The sequence below is a fragment of the Lathamus discolor genome, chromosome 1, assembly GCF_037157495.1.
Source record: "Lathamus discolor isolate bLatDis1 chromosome 1, bLatDis1.hap1, whole genome shotgun sequence".
In the NCBI taxonomy this organism is placed as follows: Eukaryota; Metazoa; Chordata; class Aves; order Psittaciformes; family Psittacidae; genus Lathamus; species Lathamus discolor.
In genome coordinates, this window is record NC_088884.1 from 37,851,948 (window position 1) to 37,869,970 (window position 18,023).

Genomic DNA, 18,023 nt, shown 5'->3' on the forward strand with positions numbered 1-18,023 from the left:
TTATCCCCCCCCCGCCCAGGCCCTCTCAGGCCCCCCCAAACCTTGAAGCTGAGGTTGCGGACGATCAAACGCGCTTTCCTGGATGCCGGCCGGGCTGCTTCACCTGCGGGGGGGTCCCTGTGGGGGCAATGGGCACTGAGGGCGCTCGGCTCCCCTCTAGGGGTGCAGGAAGGGATCGGGGACCCCCCCTCACCTCCTGCCTCCTGCTCGGCCCCCCCCCGGGGGGGTCTCTGCCCCCGGTGCCGGGCGGGAGTCGCGGTCAGGCGGTGGCTGCCCCATAGAGGGGGCTCCTCAAGGGCTCTTTGGGCATCCTCAGCCAGGGAGAAGGTGACGTAGCCGAAGCCGCGGCACTTCTGGGTGCCTGGGGGGGACAACGGGGGGAGGAAGGGGGGGGCATGCGCTGACACCCCAAATATTGCCCCTCCTGACCCCCCTTCCTGCCACCCCCAAACCCCATTCAATAGTCCTAGGCAATGGCTCTAGGGGGTCCCCATGACCCCCAAATCCGGCCTCCCAATTCCTGCCCCAAAGTGTCCTCTGGGACGCCCCCAACGCCACAGACCTCCCCAGTAAACGGGTTTCAGGACGCATCAGCACCCCTAAACCCTGGTCCCCGGCCTCTGCAGTCCCCCAAACCCTGGTCCTGCCCCCCCAAAACGCTGGCTCTGGGTCCCTCTTTGGTCCCGGCCCCTCTCAGCACACCCCAGGCCCCCTTACAGCCCCTCAGCCCCGACCCACAGCCCAGTCCCAGCGCTCCTCCCTGCTCCTGGTCCCCTTCTTCCCCCCCAGACCCCATTCCCAGCCACCCCAAGCCCCCAGACCCTGGCCCCAGCCCCCTCCAGATCCCAAACCCCCAGCCCTGGCCCCCCCAGACCCCCACACCGCGGTCTCAGCCCCCTTCAGCCCCCCCAGCTCCAGTCCTGGCCCCTCTCAGCACCCCCTACCCCAGTGCCGGTGTCCCAGACCCCAAACCCACTCCCAGCCCTCCCGGCCCCCCCGGACCCTTCTCGGTGACGACGAAGCCGCGCCGCAGGGGCCCGATGCTCCCGAAGAGCCGCTGCAGCTCCGCGTCGGTGGCGGCGGCGGGCAGGCCCCGCACCAGCACCGTGCGGCCGCAGGGCGCCGCCATCTTGGACCGCGCAGTGCGGGGCGGGGCGGGACAGAGCGGAGCCTAGGGGGGAGAGCGCCCCCTGGTGGCGCGGAGGGGAACCGCGGGGTGAAGGATGCGGAGGGGTTTTGGGGGTCCCACATGGGGACACACACACACACACAGAGGGGCTTGGGGGCACATCCCAGGGGTCAGTTGGGGGGGTCTCCGGGGATCCTATGGGGTCTCAAGGGTCCATCACTGGGACTTGGGGATCAAGGGGGGTTGGGGGTCCTTTTCCCAAAGGTGGGAAAGGGTTGGGGGTCCTTTTCCCTTGGGGATCGTGGGGGTCCCATCCTACGGGTCATGGGGGGTCTTGGGGTCTCATCAGAGGGACTTGGGGGTCCTGTCTCAGGGGCCATGGCGGGTCTTGGGGGTCCCGTCCCAGGGTGGGTGGGGGGTATCAAGGGTCCCATGCTACAGGCTGTGGGTTCGGGGGGCTCGGGGCCCCCCTACCAAGGGCTAGAGGGGCTCTTGGGGGTCCCATACCAGGGGTCCTAGGGTCGTGGTGTGGTTTGAGGGTCCCACCCAGGCGTCATGGGGGGGTTTAGCGGGGACTTGGGGGTCCCATCCAGGGACTGGTGTGGGCCAAATGGGGTTGGGGGTCTTGTCCCAGGGGTCATGGGGGGGTTATCTGGGGGTCACAGTGTAGGGGCACCCCCCCCGTTGTGGGGGTCACGCGGGGTCACACTCACACCCTTTGTGCGTGGCACTTTATTGGGTACAAGGGGGGGGAACCCCCTAATTCCCCCCCCCCCCCAGCGCTGGGAGGGGAGGGCTTGTCAAAGGGGGGGCCCTTGGGCACGTGAGGGGGGCTCAGATTGTCACCACTGCGGGGGGGGCCTGGGGGGGTCCCCAGATTGTCATCAACACTTGGGGGGCTCAAGGATATGGGGGACTCCAGGTTCTTGACCACACTTGGGGGCGGTCACAGGACCTGGTGGGGCGGCTGTGGGGGTCTCCAAGTTCTCATCAGCACAAGGATATGGGGGGGCTTTGATGTCACCCGTATTGGGGTCCTGGGCATCTTGGGGGGGGTCCCAGGTTGTCATCAGCACTTGGGGGTCTCAAGGACATGGGGGTGTCCCAGGGACCTGGGGGGCAGATGGGGTCTCTTGGGGAGGTCTCCAGAGCACTTGGGGGTCCGAGGGGGGTCCCAGCCCCACTGGGTGCCCCCAGCACCATGGGGGTTTTGGGGGTGCCCCCCTACAAGTCTATGGTGTCACTGCCCTGTGGGGACAGGGGGGCACTGTTCTGGAGCCCTGGGGACACCGCGGGGGCCCCAGTGCCGGAGGAGGAGCGGGGCAAGGCGGGGGCGCCCGTGGGGCTGGGTCCTGCGGGGACGGTGCCAGGACCTGGGGCCGTGGTTGTGGCAACGCTTGGGGGTCGTGGGCGCTCCAAGAGGTGCTGCGGCTGTGCCGCGAGCTGGCGCGCTGCTGGTGCCGAGGCTTGAGGTCGTGGTTGAACTAACGCTCGGGGCCACGGTTGTGCCAACGCTTGAGGTCACGGTTGTGCCAGGATTTGATGTTGTGGCTGTTCCAACACTGGGGGTCGTGCTTGTGTTGAGATCCAGAGTCATGGTGGGTACCAACGCTGGGGCTGTGGTTGCACCAACGCCTGATGTTGTGGTGGTACCAACACTGGGGGCTGTGGTTGCACCACCGCTTGATGTCATGGTGGTACCAACACTGGGGGCTGTGGTTGCACCACTGCTTGATGTCGTGGTTGAACCAACACTGGGGGTTGTGGTTGCTCCGAGACCTGGGGCCATGGCTGTTCCAAGACCTGGTGTGCTGCTGGTGCCAGTACTCGATGTCTTAGCGGTAGCAACGCTTGATGCCGCGGTTGTGCCAGGACTTGAGGCCACGGCTGCGCCGACAGCGCGCGGTGCTGGCGCTGCTGAGCTCCGCTTTGCCGGTTGCGCCGGCTGTGCTGAGCACTGCTGCACTGGTTGCGGCGGCTCCGGGTGCGGTGGCGGTGCGGCCTTGAGGCCGCGGCTGCGTCAAGACTCGCCGCTGCGGTCGCTCCGAGACTCGGGGCCGCGGCTGGGCCGGGGGTCAAGGTCACGGTTGTCACAACGCTTGGCGCCGTGGCCGCACCCGCGCTGGAGGCCACAGCGGTGCCCGGGGTCGCGCTCAAGGCAGCGCGGAGCCCGGGGCTCAGGACGCCGTCGAGGCTGGGCGCCAGGGTCGCCGCAAGGCTCGGCGGCGTCAAGGTTCCCTCCACGCTCGGGACCGTGGCCTTGCCGCTGCCCGCCGCGCCGGCGCCGCCCTCGCCCCCCATTGCTAGCGCGGTCCAGCCCGTGCCCAGCCCGTTCCAGCCCAGGCCGCCGCCGTCCCGGCCGCCGCCGCGCCGCGCTCCCAGCGCCTCGTCGATGCTGCGGCGCAGGTTGATGGGCGTCGGGGGCCGGAACCCCGGCCGTGGGGTCCGCGTCCCCCCTCCGCGGGCTCTGCGGCCGCCCCGCCGCCGCCGCCCGCCGCCGCCGCCGCCTCCGCGGCCCCCGCCTCGCCGCCGCCGTCCGGGCGGCTGGCGGGGCGGCGCGGCGCGGGCGGGGCGCGCAGGGCCATGGCGGCCACGGTGCCGCCCATGGCCACCTCGGCCACGCGGCAGCCCAGCTGCAGCCCCCACCAGCCCCAGGGCCCCCGCGGCGCCTGCGCCGCCGCCCACCCCGCGGCCGCGAGCACGCCGTACAGCTGCAGCGCGGCGCTGCCCAGCGCCCCCAGCACGCCCACGGCGGCGCCGGCGCGCGCGCCCCCGCGGCAGCCCCCCCCCCCCCCCCCCCCCCCGCGGGCAGCGCCAGCGCCAGCCCCAGCGCCAGCGCCGCGAAGCCGGCGCGCGGCAGCAGCAGCAGCGCCCCCGCGCGGCCCAGCCCCGCCACCGCCAGCACGGCGCCGGCCGCCAGCGCCACGTGCAGCAGCGCCAGCGCGGCCGGCAGCGGGCGCGCCAGCCCGCGCGCCAGCCCCCAGCCCAGGCACGGGAAGGGCAGCTCGAAGAGCAGGCGCGCGCAGGGCGCGGGGAGCAGCCCGCGCCGCTCGTACGGGTCCAGCAGCAGCGGGAGCGCGCGCGCGGCCCCGGCCACCGCCAGCAGCGCCCCCCGCGGCCGCGCCGCGCGCCCCCGCGCCCCCCCGCAGCAGCAGCGCGAGCCCCAGCAGCGCCAGCGCCGCGAACGCCGCCCCCGCCCCGAACACGTGCGCGGGCCACGCCCGGCCCCACGCGCCCGCGGCCGCGCCCCAGCTGCGCGGCGGGGGCAGGAAGTGCGGCGGCCACGAGAAGGGCGCCGGGGACGCGCGCGGGCCGGGGGGGCAGCGCGCCGGGGGCGGGCACGGCGGGGAGGAGGGCGTGGGCGGGGCTGCAGGGAGGGGAAAGGGGGGGGTCAGCGGGGGGGCACCGCGCGGGGCGGGCACCGCAACCCCCCCCGCGGAGCGCGGAGTGGGGGGGGGGGGGGGGGGCGGGACGCACCGGGACCCCCCAGAGCCCCTGCCCCCGGTAAGAGACCCCCAATCACCCTCAGCGCCCCCCCGGAGCCCTCTGATCCCCCCCCTCCCCCCAAGACTCCCTGAGACCCCAAAGCAGCCCCGGTACCCCCCATCCCACCCAGGACACCCCCCCGCCCCCTCCGGGGATCCCCTCTTTCCACCTGGGACCCCCAGGCGCCCCCCCCCCCGCCCCCATTGTAACCCCCCCAGGAGCCCTCCACTGCCCTCCCTGGCCCCGCTCACTCTCTTCCATGATGCCCCAATCCCACCCGGACCCCCACTACCCCTTTAGAGACCCCCCCCAGGACCCACCAGCAGCGCCCCAGACCCTCCTCAACCCCTCCTCCCCCCCCCCCCCGGATCCCCCTTTATTCCCCCCAGTTGCCCCCACCCCCCCCCGGCTCCCATTAACCCACAGCCCCCATTCCCAGGACCCCCTCCATGACACCCACATCCCCCAGGACCCCCCCCCCCAGGACCCCCCCGTTCCCCTCACCTGGCTCGGTGCTGCCGCTGCCGCCCTCCTCCTGCCCCCAGGAGCCGTTGCCCCCCCCAGCGCCTCAAGCTCAACTTGGGGGGCACCGTGGGAGCCAGGGACCCTGGGGGGGACACGGACACGGACCCACACATTGGGGGGGTGGGTTTAATATTATGGGGGGGACACCCCAGGCCGGTGTTGGGGGGCACTCACCGGCCATAGGGGGGCCCTGCAGGAGGCTGGGGGGGGACGACCCCGCTTTGGGGTCCAGCCCCGCTGTCAGGTCAATGGCGATGTCCAGCTCCAGCCCCTTGTGCTCCTCAGACGGGGGGGTCCCCTTTGGGAGGGGGGCGCCCCCAAAGCCCCCCATTGCCAATGGGGGCGTCCCAGAGCCCGTCTCGTCACCGGGGTCCCAGCCTGACCCCAATGGGGACAGGTTGTGGGGCTGGGGGGGGCGATGTGGGGCGGGGGGGGGCCCCGACTTCGCACCTTGAGCTTGAAGTTGAGGCCGAGGTTGAGGGACAGGACGGGGGGAGCGTCGCTGTGGGGAGCCCCATAGATGGGGGGCAGGCAGAGCAGGGCCAGCAGCAGGCGGGGGGCAGCGCCCGGCCCCACTGGGGACATCGCTGGGGACATCTGCGGAGAGGGGCGGGAGCGGGGGGGGCGTGTTTGTTACACGGAGCAGGGCATCGCTATGGGGTTCAGGGGGGGACTCACAGCACCCACCCCATGGCACAGCCAGACCCATGGCACCCAGCCAGACCCATAGGGTTCAGACAGTCCCACATCACAGCCAGCCCCACAGGACACAGCCCACCCGATGGCACACTCAGCCCCACAGCACGCGTCCCACCCTACATCACAGCCAGCCCCATGGCCAGCCCTGCAGCACACCAAGCCCATGGCACGGTCATCCCCATCGAACAGCCAGCCTATGGCACATCATCCACCCCAGGGCACACACCCAGCCCCACAGCCCACTGAGCCCCACAGCACACCCAGCCGTATGGCGCACTCTGCCCCATGGCCAGCCCCACAACACGGTCAGCCCCGTGGCACTTATCCCTATGGCACAAGCCCATGGCCAGCCCCACGGCACACACAGCCCCACAGCGTTCAGCATCCCCAGACCCACGGGGCCCACGGAGCTCATTGGAGGGTGGTGGGACCCCCCCCCCCCCGGCCATGACCCGGTTGCCCCCGTTACCTGGGTCCCCCCATGACCCGGTGTGTCCCCCCCCGCCCGGTGCCTGTCCCTAATGCGTGTGACAGGAGCTGTCTCCGCTGTCACATCGGCCGCGTCCCGCTGGATGTGACGTGACGGGACCCGGCGGCACCGGCGCCGTGCGGGGCACGGGCACGCATGGGGGGGCACGGGGGGGGGGGGGGGGGGGGGGGCACTGGGTGGGGGGAGGGGGCACACGCGCGGGTCCCGGTGCAGCACCCACGGGTGGCACCCGCCGACCCCCGCGGGTCCCACGCGCGTGGCAGCACACGCGCCGTTGCGCGCACCCCCTCACCGCGCGCACCCCCCCCCCCCCCACGCCCCCCCCCCCACCTTGCACGCGCAACACCCCCCCCCCCCCACGCTCCCGCCGCCGCGTGCACGCGTGGGTGGCCTTGCGCGTGTGACACCGCGCGTGGGTGTGCACGCGTGACAGCGCGTGTGAGCGTGAGACAGCGGGGGGGGGGGGGGGGCACCCACCCCCAGCACCCCAACTCCCACCCCCCCCCCCCCCCAGCACCCCCGCACCCAGCACCCCCGTGTAACACCCCCCAAACCCCGCCACCCCGGGCACGCAGCACCCGCGCCCACCGCCCTGCACCCCAACACTGAGCTCCCCGCACCACGAACCCCGAAACCCCGCACCACGGGCACCCCACGCCATACACCCCAAAGCCCTGCGCCCTGGGTACCCCACCATCCAGCACCCTTCACCCTAGCGCCTCGGCATCGTGCACCCCAGCAAAGCAGCACCCCAAACCCCTGCACCCCAGGTATCCTGGGCACCCCAATACCCAGCACCCCCATACCGGCATCCATCGCCCTGGACACCCCAAACCCCTGCACCCCAGCACCCCGCACCCCCGTACCTGACACACCCCCTCCCTACACCCCCGTCCGTGGACACCCCCCCCCCCACCAAGCACCCACCGGCCTCGGCGGCGACTCCAGCCCCGGCCCCGCTCCGCGGCAGCACCGGCCCCAGCGGCACCGGCCCCTCCCCTCACCTCCCCCCACCCCACCTTTACAGCCCCCCTTCTTCACCCTCCTCTTCACCCCTCCTCCTCATCCTCCTCCTCCGCGACGGACGCGGGCACTAGGACCCGGCGGAGCCCGCGCTGCTCGGCTCCGCTCGGCTCCGCTCGGCTCCACTCGGCTGAGCTCGGTCCCGCTCGACGCCGCTCGGGTGAGCTCGACACCGGTCGGCCCCGTTCGGTCTCACTCGACTCGGCTCGGCCCCCGCTCGGCTCCCCCGGTTACATCGCTCACACTTGCCCGCCGCTTACACGCGTGCTGGTGCTGGCACTGGTACCATGGTGGCACTGGTACCCATGGTGGCACTGGTGCTGATGGCTACGCCACTGAAGCTCCCTCTGCCCCCCTCTCTCTCAGCCGACACGTCCCTTCTGCCACGTGTGGGACACAAACCTGTGTCCTAGCGCACCAGGCCGTGCCCGCGGTGTGCAAACACGTGCCGTGCTGGCAAGGCCATGCCCATGGCGTGCAAGGGCAAGCCATGGTGTGCAACCTCTGCTGGGGCGTGCAACCCCCGGCACCCTGTGTGAACCCGTGTCCCGGTGTGCAAACCTATTCCCATGGTGTGCAAACTGGTGCCATAGTGTGCAAGGCCATGCCCATGGCGTGCAAACCTGTGTTTCCATGTGCAAACCCGTGTTTCCATGTTCAGATCCATGTTTCCATATACAGAGCCATGTTTCCATGTACAGACCCGTGTTCCCAAGTGCAACCCCGTGTTTCCAGATACAGACCCGTGTTTCCACGTGCAAACCTGTGTTTCCATGTACAGACCCATGTTTCCATGTGCAAACTCATGTTTCCATGCACAGACCCATGTTTCCCTGCGCAGACCCATGTTTCCCTGCGCAGACCCGTGTTTCCCTGTGCAGACCCGTGTTTCCACGTGTGCGCCCATGTCACAGTGTGTAAAGCTGTGTCACGTCATGCAAGCCCCCCGCGCTGTGCAACACCACATGGGGGTGACCCATCTGCCCCCGAGCATGCGAGTCCATGTCACGTGCGTCCTGTATCCATTTATCGCATGTGCCACGTGTGTCCCACGGGACACGTACACCAGGGGATGCTCTATTACTTATTAATACCTGATACAACGGGGCCCCCCTCAGCCTGCTGGGACCCCTGGGATGGGCGGTCCCTGACTCAGGGGGTCCCTGGATTGCGGGGTCCCTTGGGTGGGGGTTCCCTGGTTATGGGGGGGGGGTCCCTGTGTGGGGGACACCCTGAGGTGGGGCATCCGTGGGTATGAGGTCCCTGGGTAGGGGAAACAGCTGGGGTGCAGGGGGGGGTCCCTTCTCGGGGGGTCCCTGGGTTGGGGGTGACCCCAGAGTGGGGGGACCCTGAGTGGAGGGACCCTGAGTGGGGGGTCCCGTGTTCCCCCCAAGAAGGGGTTCAGGGGGGTGCAGCACCCTGGGGCCCCCCCAAGCACCATGGTCCTGGGGGGTGCTGGGGGGCCGGGGGAGTCCAGCCCATAGTGCAAAGAGCCCCAGAGCAGCACCGGTGATGGTGCTGCCCTGGGCGGGGGGGTCAGGGGGACCCCATCCTCAGTACAGCCGCTTCTCATACCTGCGGGGCACAGATGGGCGGGGGGGGTGGTCATTCAACCAGCCAGCCAATGAGCAACCAGGTCAGCATCCTGCCTATCTGCATCCCAACTATCTGACCAATCATAGCCAAACAGCATCCTGACTGATCAGCCAGTCACCCAACCAGCGTCCTCCCCACCATTCAACGAACCAATGAGCAACCTGGTCCCTCAGCCAATCAACCAACCAGCAGGCAGGACAGCAACCAGTCAACCAGCATCCCAACCAGCTGACCAATCACAGCTAACCAGCATCCTGGCTAGCCAACTGGCCAACCAATCATCATCTTGGCCAGCAATGAAGTGACCAAGCAACATCCTGGTCAACCAGCCAACCATCACCTCAACCAGCCAATCACAGCTAACCAGCACCTCAACCAGCCAATCAGCAGCCACCCAAGCACAAGAAGCCCCACCCCCTTAGCTCAAGCCCCGCCTCCCCTGGACCCTAGAACCCACTGCAGCATCTCAGGAAGCCCGAGGTGAAGCCCCCGAGTGCCCCAGGCTCCCCCAGTCTGGACCAGTACCCCCAGTATAAGGGTGCCCCATAGCTGGGGGGGCTTGGTAATTGGGTAAGGGGGGGCTGGGAACACCAAAACCCAGCAATGAGGGGGACTGGGACCCCCAGTAGCTGACACTGGGGCAATGGGGAGGAGCTGGGACCCCAAACCCCAGCACTGGGACACTGGGACCCCCAGTACCTGAGCAAAGGGTGGCTGGGACCCCCCCGTACCCTAAAACTGGGATCACTGGGTGCCCCCCCAACACCTGTAACCCCACACCCCATAGCCCCCCCAGGCTCTCCCTTTGCCCCACCCCTTACGAGTGGAGCCCATGGACCCCCCCCTCAAGCTGTGCCGCCATCGTCCTCCTCTCGAACTTCAGCTCCCCCGAGTACATCATGGACCTGGGGGGGATTGGGGGTCAATGGGGTCGGGTACTCCCAAACGCCCCCCCCCCCCATGACCCCCCCTTAACCCACCGCAGCACTGAGAGGCTCCGGGCGCCGATGTCCTGGCACCCGTGCTGGATCCCGGCGATCAGGTACGGGATGAAGTGATGGATGGAATTCTCCGGATGGGGCCGGATGGGTCCCCCTTGCTATGGGGTGACATGGGGAGGGGGGGTGGGTAAAAGGGGGTTCAGGGTGCAGGGACCCCCCCCCAGACCCTCCCTATGATGTACCTGTGGTGGTGGCCAGCGGCCGTGTCCTGGTGCGGTGACAAACGGGTGGCATCGGGCGGGAGGAATTCAGGGGGGGCGTCGGTGGGGGGGTCAGGAGGGAGCCCAGCATCACTGTGGGGAGACATGGGGGGGTTAGGGATGGGGGGGCAAATGACACAAGGGTGGGGGGACAGGGACCCATGGGGAGGGGAATGGGGGGGTTTGGGAGGGGTCAGGACCCAAAAGGGGGGGGGGGGACTGGGGAGGCAGGGACCCAAGGGGGGGGCAGTGGGGGGCTACAGGGGGCATCAGGCCCTCCTCAGGGTGGGCTTTGGGGTGGTTACAGGGGGGTCAAGGCCACTGGACCCACTGGGGGGGCACCAGGATGGGTGAGGGGGGTGATGGTCCCCCTTGGGGTGGGTGCCGGGGGTTCCCCATCCATCAACCCCCCCAGGATGTCCCCAGATGTAGGTGCAGGAGGGTCCTATCCATCACCCCCCCACGGGTGGTCCTAAATGTGGGTGCAGGGGGTCCCCACCCATCAACTACCCCCAGGGTATCCCTAAATGTGGGTGCAAGATGGGGTGTCAGGACCCCAGTATGAGCACTGGGGGGGGGGGGTACAGGGGGTGTCAGACCCCCAGAGATGGGTTTTGGGGTGGGCACAGAGGGGTCTCCACCCATAACCCCCTCCAGATTGACCACAGATGTGGGTACAGGGGGGGTCCCCATCACCAACCCCCCCCCCGGATAACCCCAAATGTGGGTTCCAGGGGGTGATGGGACCCCAGGGGCGCACGTTGATGTCGGTGCCCCCAGACTGGGTTTTGGGGTGAGTGCAGGGGGGTCCCCGTCCATGGCCCCCCCAGTTGCCCCCATTGGTGTACATGGACCCCCCCCCCCCCGGCCTCACCCGTGGAGGCGCCGAGCGCCAGCGCCTTCACCACGTGGCCCAGGGTGCGGAGGCCGCCGTCGGCGATGACCGGGACCCCGAAGCGCCGCGCGTACTCGGCCACGCGGTAAACGGCGGTGCCCTGCGGCCGCCCGCACGCCTGCGCTGCGGGAGCGGCTTCAGCACCCGCACGGCGGACAGCGCCCGGGGCGGCACCAACGGGGGCGCTGGGGCGGGGGGGGACGGGACTGAGGGGCCTGGGGGGGGGGGGTCAGGAGGTACCTTCATGGGTGAAGCAGCCGGTGCCCACCCGCAGCGCGTCCACCCCAGCATCAATGAGGTTCTTGGCTTGGGCGGCGGTGACCACTGCAACAGCACAACATGGGATACGCCGACACGGGACACCCCACGGGGAGAGCCCAACGTGGGACAGCCCCATTGGGGACAAACCGTGGAGGGACAGCCTGACAGGGATGCTGCCATGCGACACCAAGGTGGGACACCCTGACATTAGAGACCCTGACATGGGACATCCCAAAGGGGACACGCTGAGAACAGAACCATAGGGGACCCCACAGCATGGGACACCCCCATGGGGACAGGCCCAGATGAGATACCTGCATAGGGGACACACCAACACGGAACACGCTAGTATGGGACACCCCCACGGAGACACCCGCACGGGGGACAACCCCATAGGGGACACACTGAGATGGGACCCCCACACACCATGATACCCCTAGCTCATGGGGTCCACTGCACCCCAATGATCCCCCTGAGCAGCTCAGTGTCCCATGGCACCCCAAAACTGTGCTCAAGAGCACTCCAATACCCAACTCCATGGCATCCCAATGCTGTCCCTGCCCTTCATCCCAATATTCTGCCCCACAGCGCCCCAATCCTTATCCCATGATTCCCCAATACCCCCCCTGCCCTGCACCCACACTGCACCCTAAACCCCCACCCTGCTCCACACCCCTGGCACCCCTATTCCCAGCCCCACATCACCCCCTCCGCCCCCCCCCCCCCCCGCCCTCCTCACCGGTGCCACCGATGACCGGGAGCTGCGGGTACCGGCTCTTGATGTACCGGAGCATCCCCAGCTGGAACCGGGAGTTCCCCTGGGATGAGTCCTGGGGACAAGGAATGGGGTCACCTGGTGAGGGGGGGGGGGTGCCGGGGGAGGGTCCCGGTGAGGGGGGCATGGGGGGACACACGGTTTTGGGGTGCAGCGCAGGGAGAGGGTTGTGGTGCTGTGGGGCTGCGAACTGGGGTGCTGCAGGGTGGGGAGCAGGGCAGGGGGAGCACGGGGGTACAGGGGTAAGGATTTGGGGTGTTGTAGTGCAGGGCAGTGGGGTGTCACAGGGCGGCGAGCAGGGCAGTGTTTGGGGTGCAGGGCAAGGGAAGCATTGGGATGTACTGGGGTAAGGATTTGGGGTGCAGAGTTTGGGATGCTCTGGGAACAGGATTTCAGTGCTGCGGGTCTGGCTGCTGGGGTGCAGGGCAGGTTGGGGTGCACCGTGTCCCATGTTCCCCTCCAGTCTCAGGGCTCTTCTGCCCTGTCCCTTCCCCAGCAGCACCAGGGTGGGATACGGGGTGTCCCCATGTCCCCCTGGGTCGGAGTGTGCTGTGTCCCCATGCCCCGTGCCCCCCCCCGGCCATCCCTCACCAGCAGCACCAGGTCCACGTGTGCCTGCACCAGCAGGTCCAGCCGGTACTTGTCGTCCTCGCGGGTGCCGATGGCCGCCCCGCACAGCAGCCGCGACCCCGCGTCCAGCGATGGGGCACAGCCCGCACGGACCCGGGCCCCTGCCACAGGGACGGGGGCACGTCACGGGTGGAGGGGACCGCAAGGGACGGGGGCCGTGGCGAAGAGCGCAAGGGACACGCATGGGGAGACGCGGGAGGTGCACTGGGAGAGGGGGACGTGGGGGTGAGATGAGGGAATGGGGGATGTGGTGACCCCAAGGGATGAAGCGACACGGATGCAACTTCAGGAGCAGGGTGACAGGGAGGTGACTTCAGGGATGGGTGGATATGGAGGGGACACTGGGGATGGGGTGATGGAGAGGGGACTCCAAGGGTGAGGAACCTGGAGTGATCCCAGCAGGGGAGTAGAACATAGAGGGTGCCCCAGGGGCTGGGGATGGAGGGACACAGAAATGACCCCAGGGGTGGGAATGGGAGATATGGAGGGGACCCTGGGGATGTGAGACACGGAGGGCACGGCGGTGAGGAGGGGAGTGCAAGGATGGGGTGACACAGAGGAGGCCCAAGGGATGTGAGATATGTGGGGCACATCAGGGATGGGGGGATGAAAAGGTGACCCCAGGGGTAGGGGCGGGTGTCATGGAGGGGACACCGAGGGACAGGAACAGGGTGACAGAGGGATCACCAGGGGATGGGGGACATGGAGGAGACGCCAGGGATGGGGTGACGCGAAGGAGACCCCAAGGAACAGGATGGGATGACCTGGAAGGACCCCCACGGACAAGGATGGGGTGACACAGAGGGGACACGAGGCAGGGAGCAGTGATGCAGTGACACGGAGCGGCCCCCAAGGATGGGGTGATGTGGAGGTGACCCCCGGGCCAGGGTGCCCCGTCCCTACCCCTCTTGCTGTGCTCCAGGGACTCGTTGGCCTCCCTGAGGGTGACGCCGGCCGGAGCCACCGCCAGGTCCCGGCGCTTGGTCAGTGCCTGTGGGGACGTGCCCGTGGGACCAGGCACACACCTGAACCAGCCCGGCACATCCTGACCCGTCCAATCTCGTCCCCATCCCATCCCCATCCCATCCCATCCCCATCCCATCCCCATCCCATCCCGTCCCCATCCTGTCCCCATCCCATCCCCATCCCATCCCCATCCCCATCCCATCCCCATCCCATCCCGCCAACCCCACCCCCTCCCACCCTGTCCCTGATACCCCTCCTGCTGCGCCCCCACCTCCCATCTTATTCAATCCCACCTCCGTGCCCCACCTCACCCCTGATCCCATTCCATCCCTGCGTCCAGTCCCATCCCTATTCTCCATCCTACCCCATCCCTGTCCCCGAGACCCCCCCCAGCTTCTGATCCCATCTTGTCCTGTCCCTGAAACCTACCCCAGCTTCCCATTCCATCCCTGGGTCCCATCCCAATCCATCCCCACATTCCACCCCATCCCTGTCCATCCTTGTCCCATCCCACCCCATCCTTGATCCCATCATCCCTTACCCTATCCCTCCACTCCACCCCTGCCCCACATCCTGCCCTCCATTCCCACTCCTGCCCTGCTCCTCCTCCCAATCCTGCATCCCACATCCCACCACCATCTTCCAACCCTCCCAATTCCACCTCATGTCCCTGCATCCCACCCCTGCCCCCCATCCCACCCCACATCTCATCCTCTTCCCCCCCCCGCCCTGTTCCCCATCCCTATCCTGCCTCCCACATCCTGCCCCACATCCCTGTGCCCCCATCACCTGCCCCGGGGCCGGGCTGTGGCTGTCACTGTCCCGGGGGGCTCCGAGCGGCTGCTCCGGGGTCCGGAGGGAGCCCTGAGAGTATTGCTGGGGGGGGTGAAGGGGGCATCCATGGGTGGGGGACCCCTGATGGGGGGCACCCACGGGGTAGTTGGAGGCACCCATAGGGCAGGAGCACCCCATGTGGGGGTCCCCCTTACCTTCACCTTGCGCACCTCGCTGGCCTGCACCTCGGGGGTGCAGTTGTGGTGGATGATGCCAATGCCGCCCATCAGCTGGGGGGGGGGCACGGGGGGGTCAGGGGGGTCCTGCACCCATGAACCCCCTGCACCCATGTGTGTGACCCCTCCCATGCTGGGGCCACGCACCCCCCATCCCCTGGGGCACTCCCCACATAACCCAGGGTCCCCCCATGACACCCCAGTGCCCCCCCCCCCACTTCAGGGTGCCCCCCCAGCACCTCAAAATCCCCCTTCACCCCATGGTGCCCCCCATACCCTCCACCGCCCACCAAGGCTCCCCCCCCCCACCCTTGGGTGCCCCCCCCGCTCACCGCCATGGCAATGGCCAGCTCGGCCTCGGTGCTGCCCCCGGCGGGGGGGGACACGAGGGGGGTGCTCAGGGACAGGGTCCGGGTGAGCGCCGAGGTCAGGTCCTGGGGGGGGGGGCAAGGATGTCACTCAATGGGGGGGGGCACGGGGACAGCACCGAGGGCGCAGCAACAGGAACATCACTATGGGGGGGGGGGGGATCACCCGGGGGGGGTCACAGGGAGGTCACTACAATGGAGGGGGCAGGGACATCATCGTGGGGGGGGTCATGAGGATGTCACCCCCATGGGGGTGCCATGGGGACATCACTGTGGGCCGGGGAGGGCACAGGGACGTCAGTCGCGGGGGGAGCCATCACCCTGGGGGGGGGGGGGGGGAACCAGGGATGTCACCCTAAGGGGGGGTCACAGGGACATGTGGGAGTATGGGGAACATCACCCCAATGGGGGGCACGGTGAGAGCATCCCACCGCAAAGGGGGGTGCGGGGGGGTCAGGACTCACCACCTCATCAGCCGTGAAGTCAATGAAGCCGGGGAGGATGAGGAAGTCACTGCAGGGGGTGATGAAGGGCTCATGGCGGGGTCACCACGGACCCTCCAAATGTCCCCCAGCCCCCCCAAACCACCCCAGCCCCACACTGGGGGGGTGTCACACACATGGGGGGGGGGCACAGGGATCTGGGTGCTGCACCCTGACCACATGGTGGGGGGGGCAGGTTTGGGCCTCAGGGTTCTTATGGAGGGTCTATGAGGAGTCCGGGGGGGGGCCTTGGGGGGGTCAGGGGAGGGGCTTGGGGGGCTTTAGGAAGGTCTGGGGGCATCAAGGTGGGACCTAGAGGGGGTCGGGGGGGACCTGGGAGTCTTGGGGGCCATGAGGGCCCTGGGGGACTTCGGGGGGGGGGTATGGGTAGGGCCTGGTGGGGCTTGGGGAGGATTGGGGGGGGTCTGGGGAGCCAAAGGGGGGTCTGCAGGGGGCCTGGGGGGGGGATCTGGGAATGGGAAGGGTCTTGGGGGGGTGTGGGGGTACCTGGGGTTTGGGGGGGTCACAGGGGGGTCTAGGGAAGGTCCTGGGGGGGTGGGGGGGCAAAGGGCTTGGGAGGTCTGGGGGGAAGGATCGGAGGGGGCTCCGGGGGGTTGGGGTCTCGGGGGGGTTGGGGTGTCCCGGTGCCCACGAGGGGTCCGGGGGGGTCCCCCTCACTTGTAGTTGAGGCCATCGGAGGAGGCGAAGAGCTGCTGCGCCGTGAGCCCGTCCTCGGGCACGTACCCGGTGTCGCCGCTGATCAGGTACCCGGCCATGCTGCGGCACGTAGGGACCCCCCGGACCCCTCATGGGCACCGGGACACCCCAACGGGAACCCACCCCCCCCCCTCCCGGACACCCCGTGGGCACCGGGACCCCCCCACCCGGCACTGGGACCCCGTCACAGGCACTGGCACCCCACCGGGACCACCCTATAGGGACCAGGACCCCTCAGCGAGCATCGGGACCCCCACAGCAGGACGGCCCCGAGCATCCGGACATCCTCTGGGATGCCCCCGGGGTCCGGAACTCCCCCCCAGCACTGGGACCCCCCGAGCACTGCTCCCCCCCAGCACTGTCACCCTCACCACGACCCCCCCAGCACTGGGACCCCCCCACCCGGGACCAGGCCCCCCCCCCCCCAGGACTGGAACCCCCCCAAAGAGACACCTCCAGGACCCCCCACCCCGGACAGGGACCGCCACCTCCCCGGTGCCGGGATGGGTGCCTGCGGGGCTCCGGGGAGGGGGGGGGGGTGTACCCCTGGGGGTCCCGATGCCAGGGGCTGTCTGGGGGCTCCCACTCCCACTGGGGGTCTCCATGGGGGTCCCTGCGGCCCACGGTGCGGGTGGGGGCTCCCAGGGGGGCTCCCGGTCCCGGTGCGGGGGGTCCTGAGGGGCTCCACCGCGCTGCGGTACCGGCTCCCGCAGCAGCCCCGCGTTGGGCGTGGCCTCGGGGGGGGGACGGACGCGCACGGGCACGATAGCCGGAACCGGGATCCCCCCACCTCACCCCCCCCTCTCCATCCTCCCCATTGCAGCCCAGTCCCCCCCATCACCTCCCAGTCCCCCCCATCGCCTCCCAGTTGCCCCCCATCACCTCCCAGTATCCCCCAATGCCCCCCAACCCCCCTAACCCCCCCTCTTTCCACTCCCGCCCACTCTCTCCTCCCTCCCAGTAACTCCCAGTCCCCCCCCCCGAACCTCCCAGTACCCGCCCAGTACCACTCCGCACCTCCCAGTACACCCCCCACCGCAAACCCCTCCCCAGTGCTACCTCATCATGCCCCATTACCCCCTACATGGGGCCCACTTACCCCCCAGGAGCCCCACTGTGTTCTCCCCCCCATCCCAGTACATCCCAGTACATCCCAGTGCCTTCCAGGTCCCCCCGCTTCCCGTACCTGGGCTCCCCCTCGCCCATGGCGCGCGCAGCGCCGGAGAGGGGAGGGGCGATGGGCGGCCCTAACCCCGCCCATCTCCCTTGGCCACGCCCCCCTCATTGCCCCCGCCCACCTCCATCCACGTGTATTCAAGCCCCCAAAGCGCACCCATCGAACTCAGCGCCCCCCTCTTTAATTTTAGGGACCCTCCCCTCTATTTTGGGGTCCCCCTTTGGCTCTGAATACCCATTAATGAGGCCTTTGGATGCTGCACGCCCTCTAATCCAAGCTGGGGGTACCTCCGCCTCCCAATCTTGGGGTGCCCCCCTCCCCAAATGAGGGTGTCCCCCCCGTTGTCCTTCGAGGTGATGGCTGCCGCCCCCCCTCTGCCTGCTCGGGATTAGCGCTGCCCGCTCGCTGCCTGCACTAATCCGCTGCTGCAAGGTCAGGGGCACACGAGGGTGGCCCCGTGACGTGATTTAGGGGGTGTCCCCCCCATATCTTGTCGCTAGGGTGGCTCTTGATGGCACAGGGGCCACCTTGTCACCCGGGGGTCCCACAGGGACAGAGGGACCCCTGTATCTGGGGGTCACCCCTGTCCCTTG

The 18,023-nt window shown here is 69.0% G+C and overlaps 2 protein-coding genes across 2 annotated transcripts; both read right to left on the minus strand.

The window, feature by feature from the left end:
* Positions 1 to 41: 41 nt before the first annotated feature.
* On the minus strand, positions 42 to 1,151 carry LOC136007098 (RNA-binding protein 28-like). The gene is made up of 3 exons (XM_065665027.1): positions 1,003 to 1,151; positions 194 to 361; positions 42 to 117 (listed from the first exon to the last, which is right to left on the minus strand). The coding sequence occupies exons 1-3, from the start codon at positions 1,127 to 1,129 to the stop codon at positions 65 to 67; spliced, it is 348 nt and encodes a 115-aa protein (XP_065521099.1). The 5' UTR covers positions 1,130 to 1,151; the 3' UTR covers positions 42 to 64.
* A 7,257-nt stretch (positions 1,152 to 8,408) lies between these two features.
* LOC136008670 (inosine-5'-monophosphate dehydrogenase 1-like) lies at positions 8,409 to 17,504 on the minus strand. Its single transcript, XM_065668259.1, is given in 16 exon segments — positions 8,409 to 8,927; positions 9,770 to 9,853; positions 9,929 to 10,047; positions 10,104 to 10,219; positions 10,222 to 10,242; positions 11,024 to 11,167; positions 11,285 to 11,368; positions 12,045 to 12,135; positions 12,672 to 12,811; positions 13,614 to 13,701; positions 14,466 to 14,552; positions 14,666 to 14,740; positions 15,019 to 15,120; positions 15,519 to 15,567; positions 16,215 to 16,313; positions 17,440 to 17,504. Coding segments are annotated over 16 exon segments (1,341 nt in total). The 5' UTR covers positions 17,460 to 17,504; the 3' UTR covers positions 8,409 to 8,905.
* Between the last annotated feature and the right edge of the window lie 519 nt (positions 17,505 to 18,023).

Coding starts and splice junctions, on each gene's coding strand:
- LOC136007098 (XM_065665027.1), bottom strand. CDS start 1,129: ATGGCGGCGCCCTGCGGCCGCACGGTGCTGGTGCGGGGCCTGCCCGCC. Junction 362..1,002: donor CTTCGTCGTCACCGAGAAGG/GTCCGGGGGGGC, acceptor TGTCCCCCCCAG/GCACCCAGAAGTGCCGCGGC. Junction 118..193: donor GGCCGAGCAGGAGGCAGGAG/GTGAGGGGGGGT, acceptor TTGCCCCCACAG/GGACCCCCCCGCAGGTGAAG.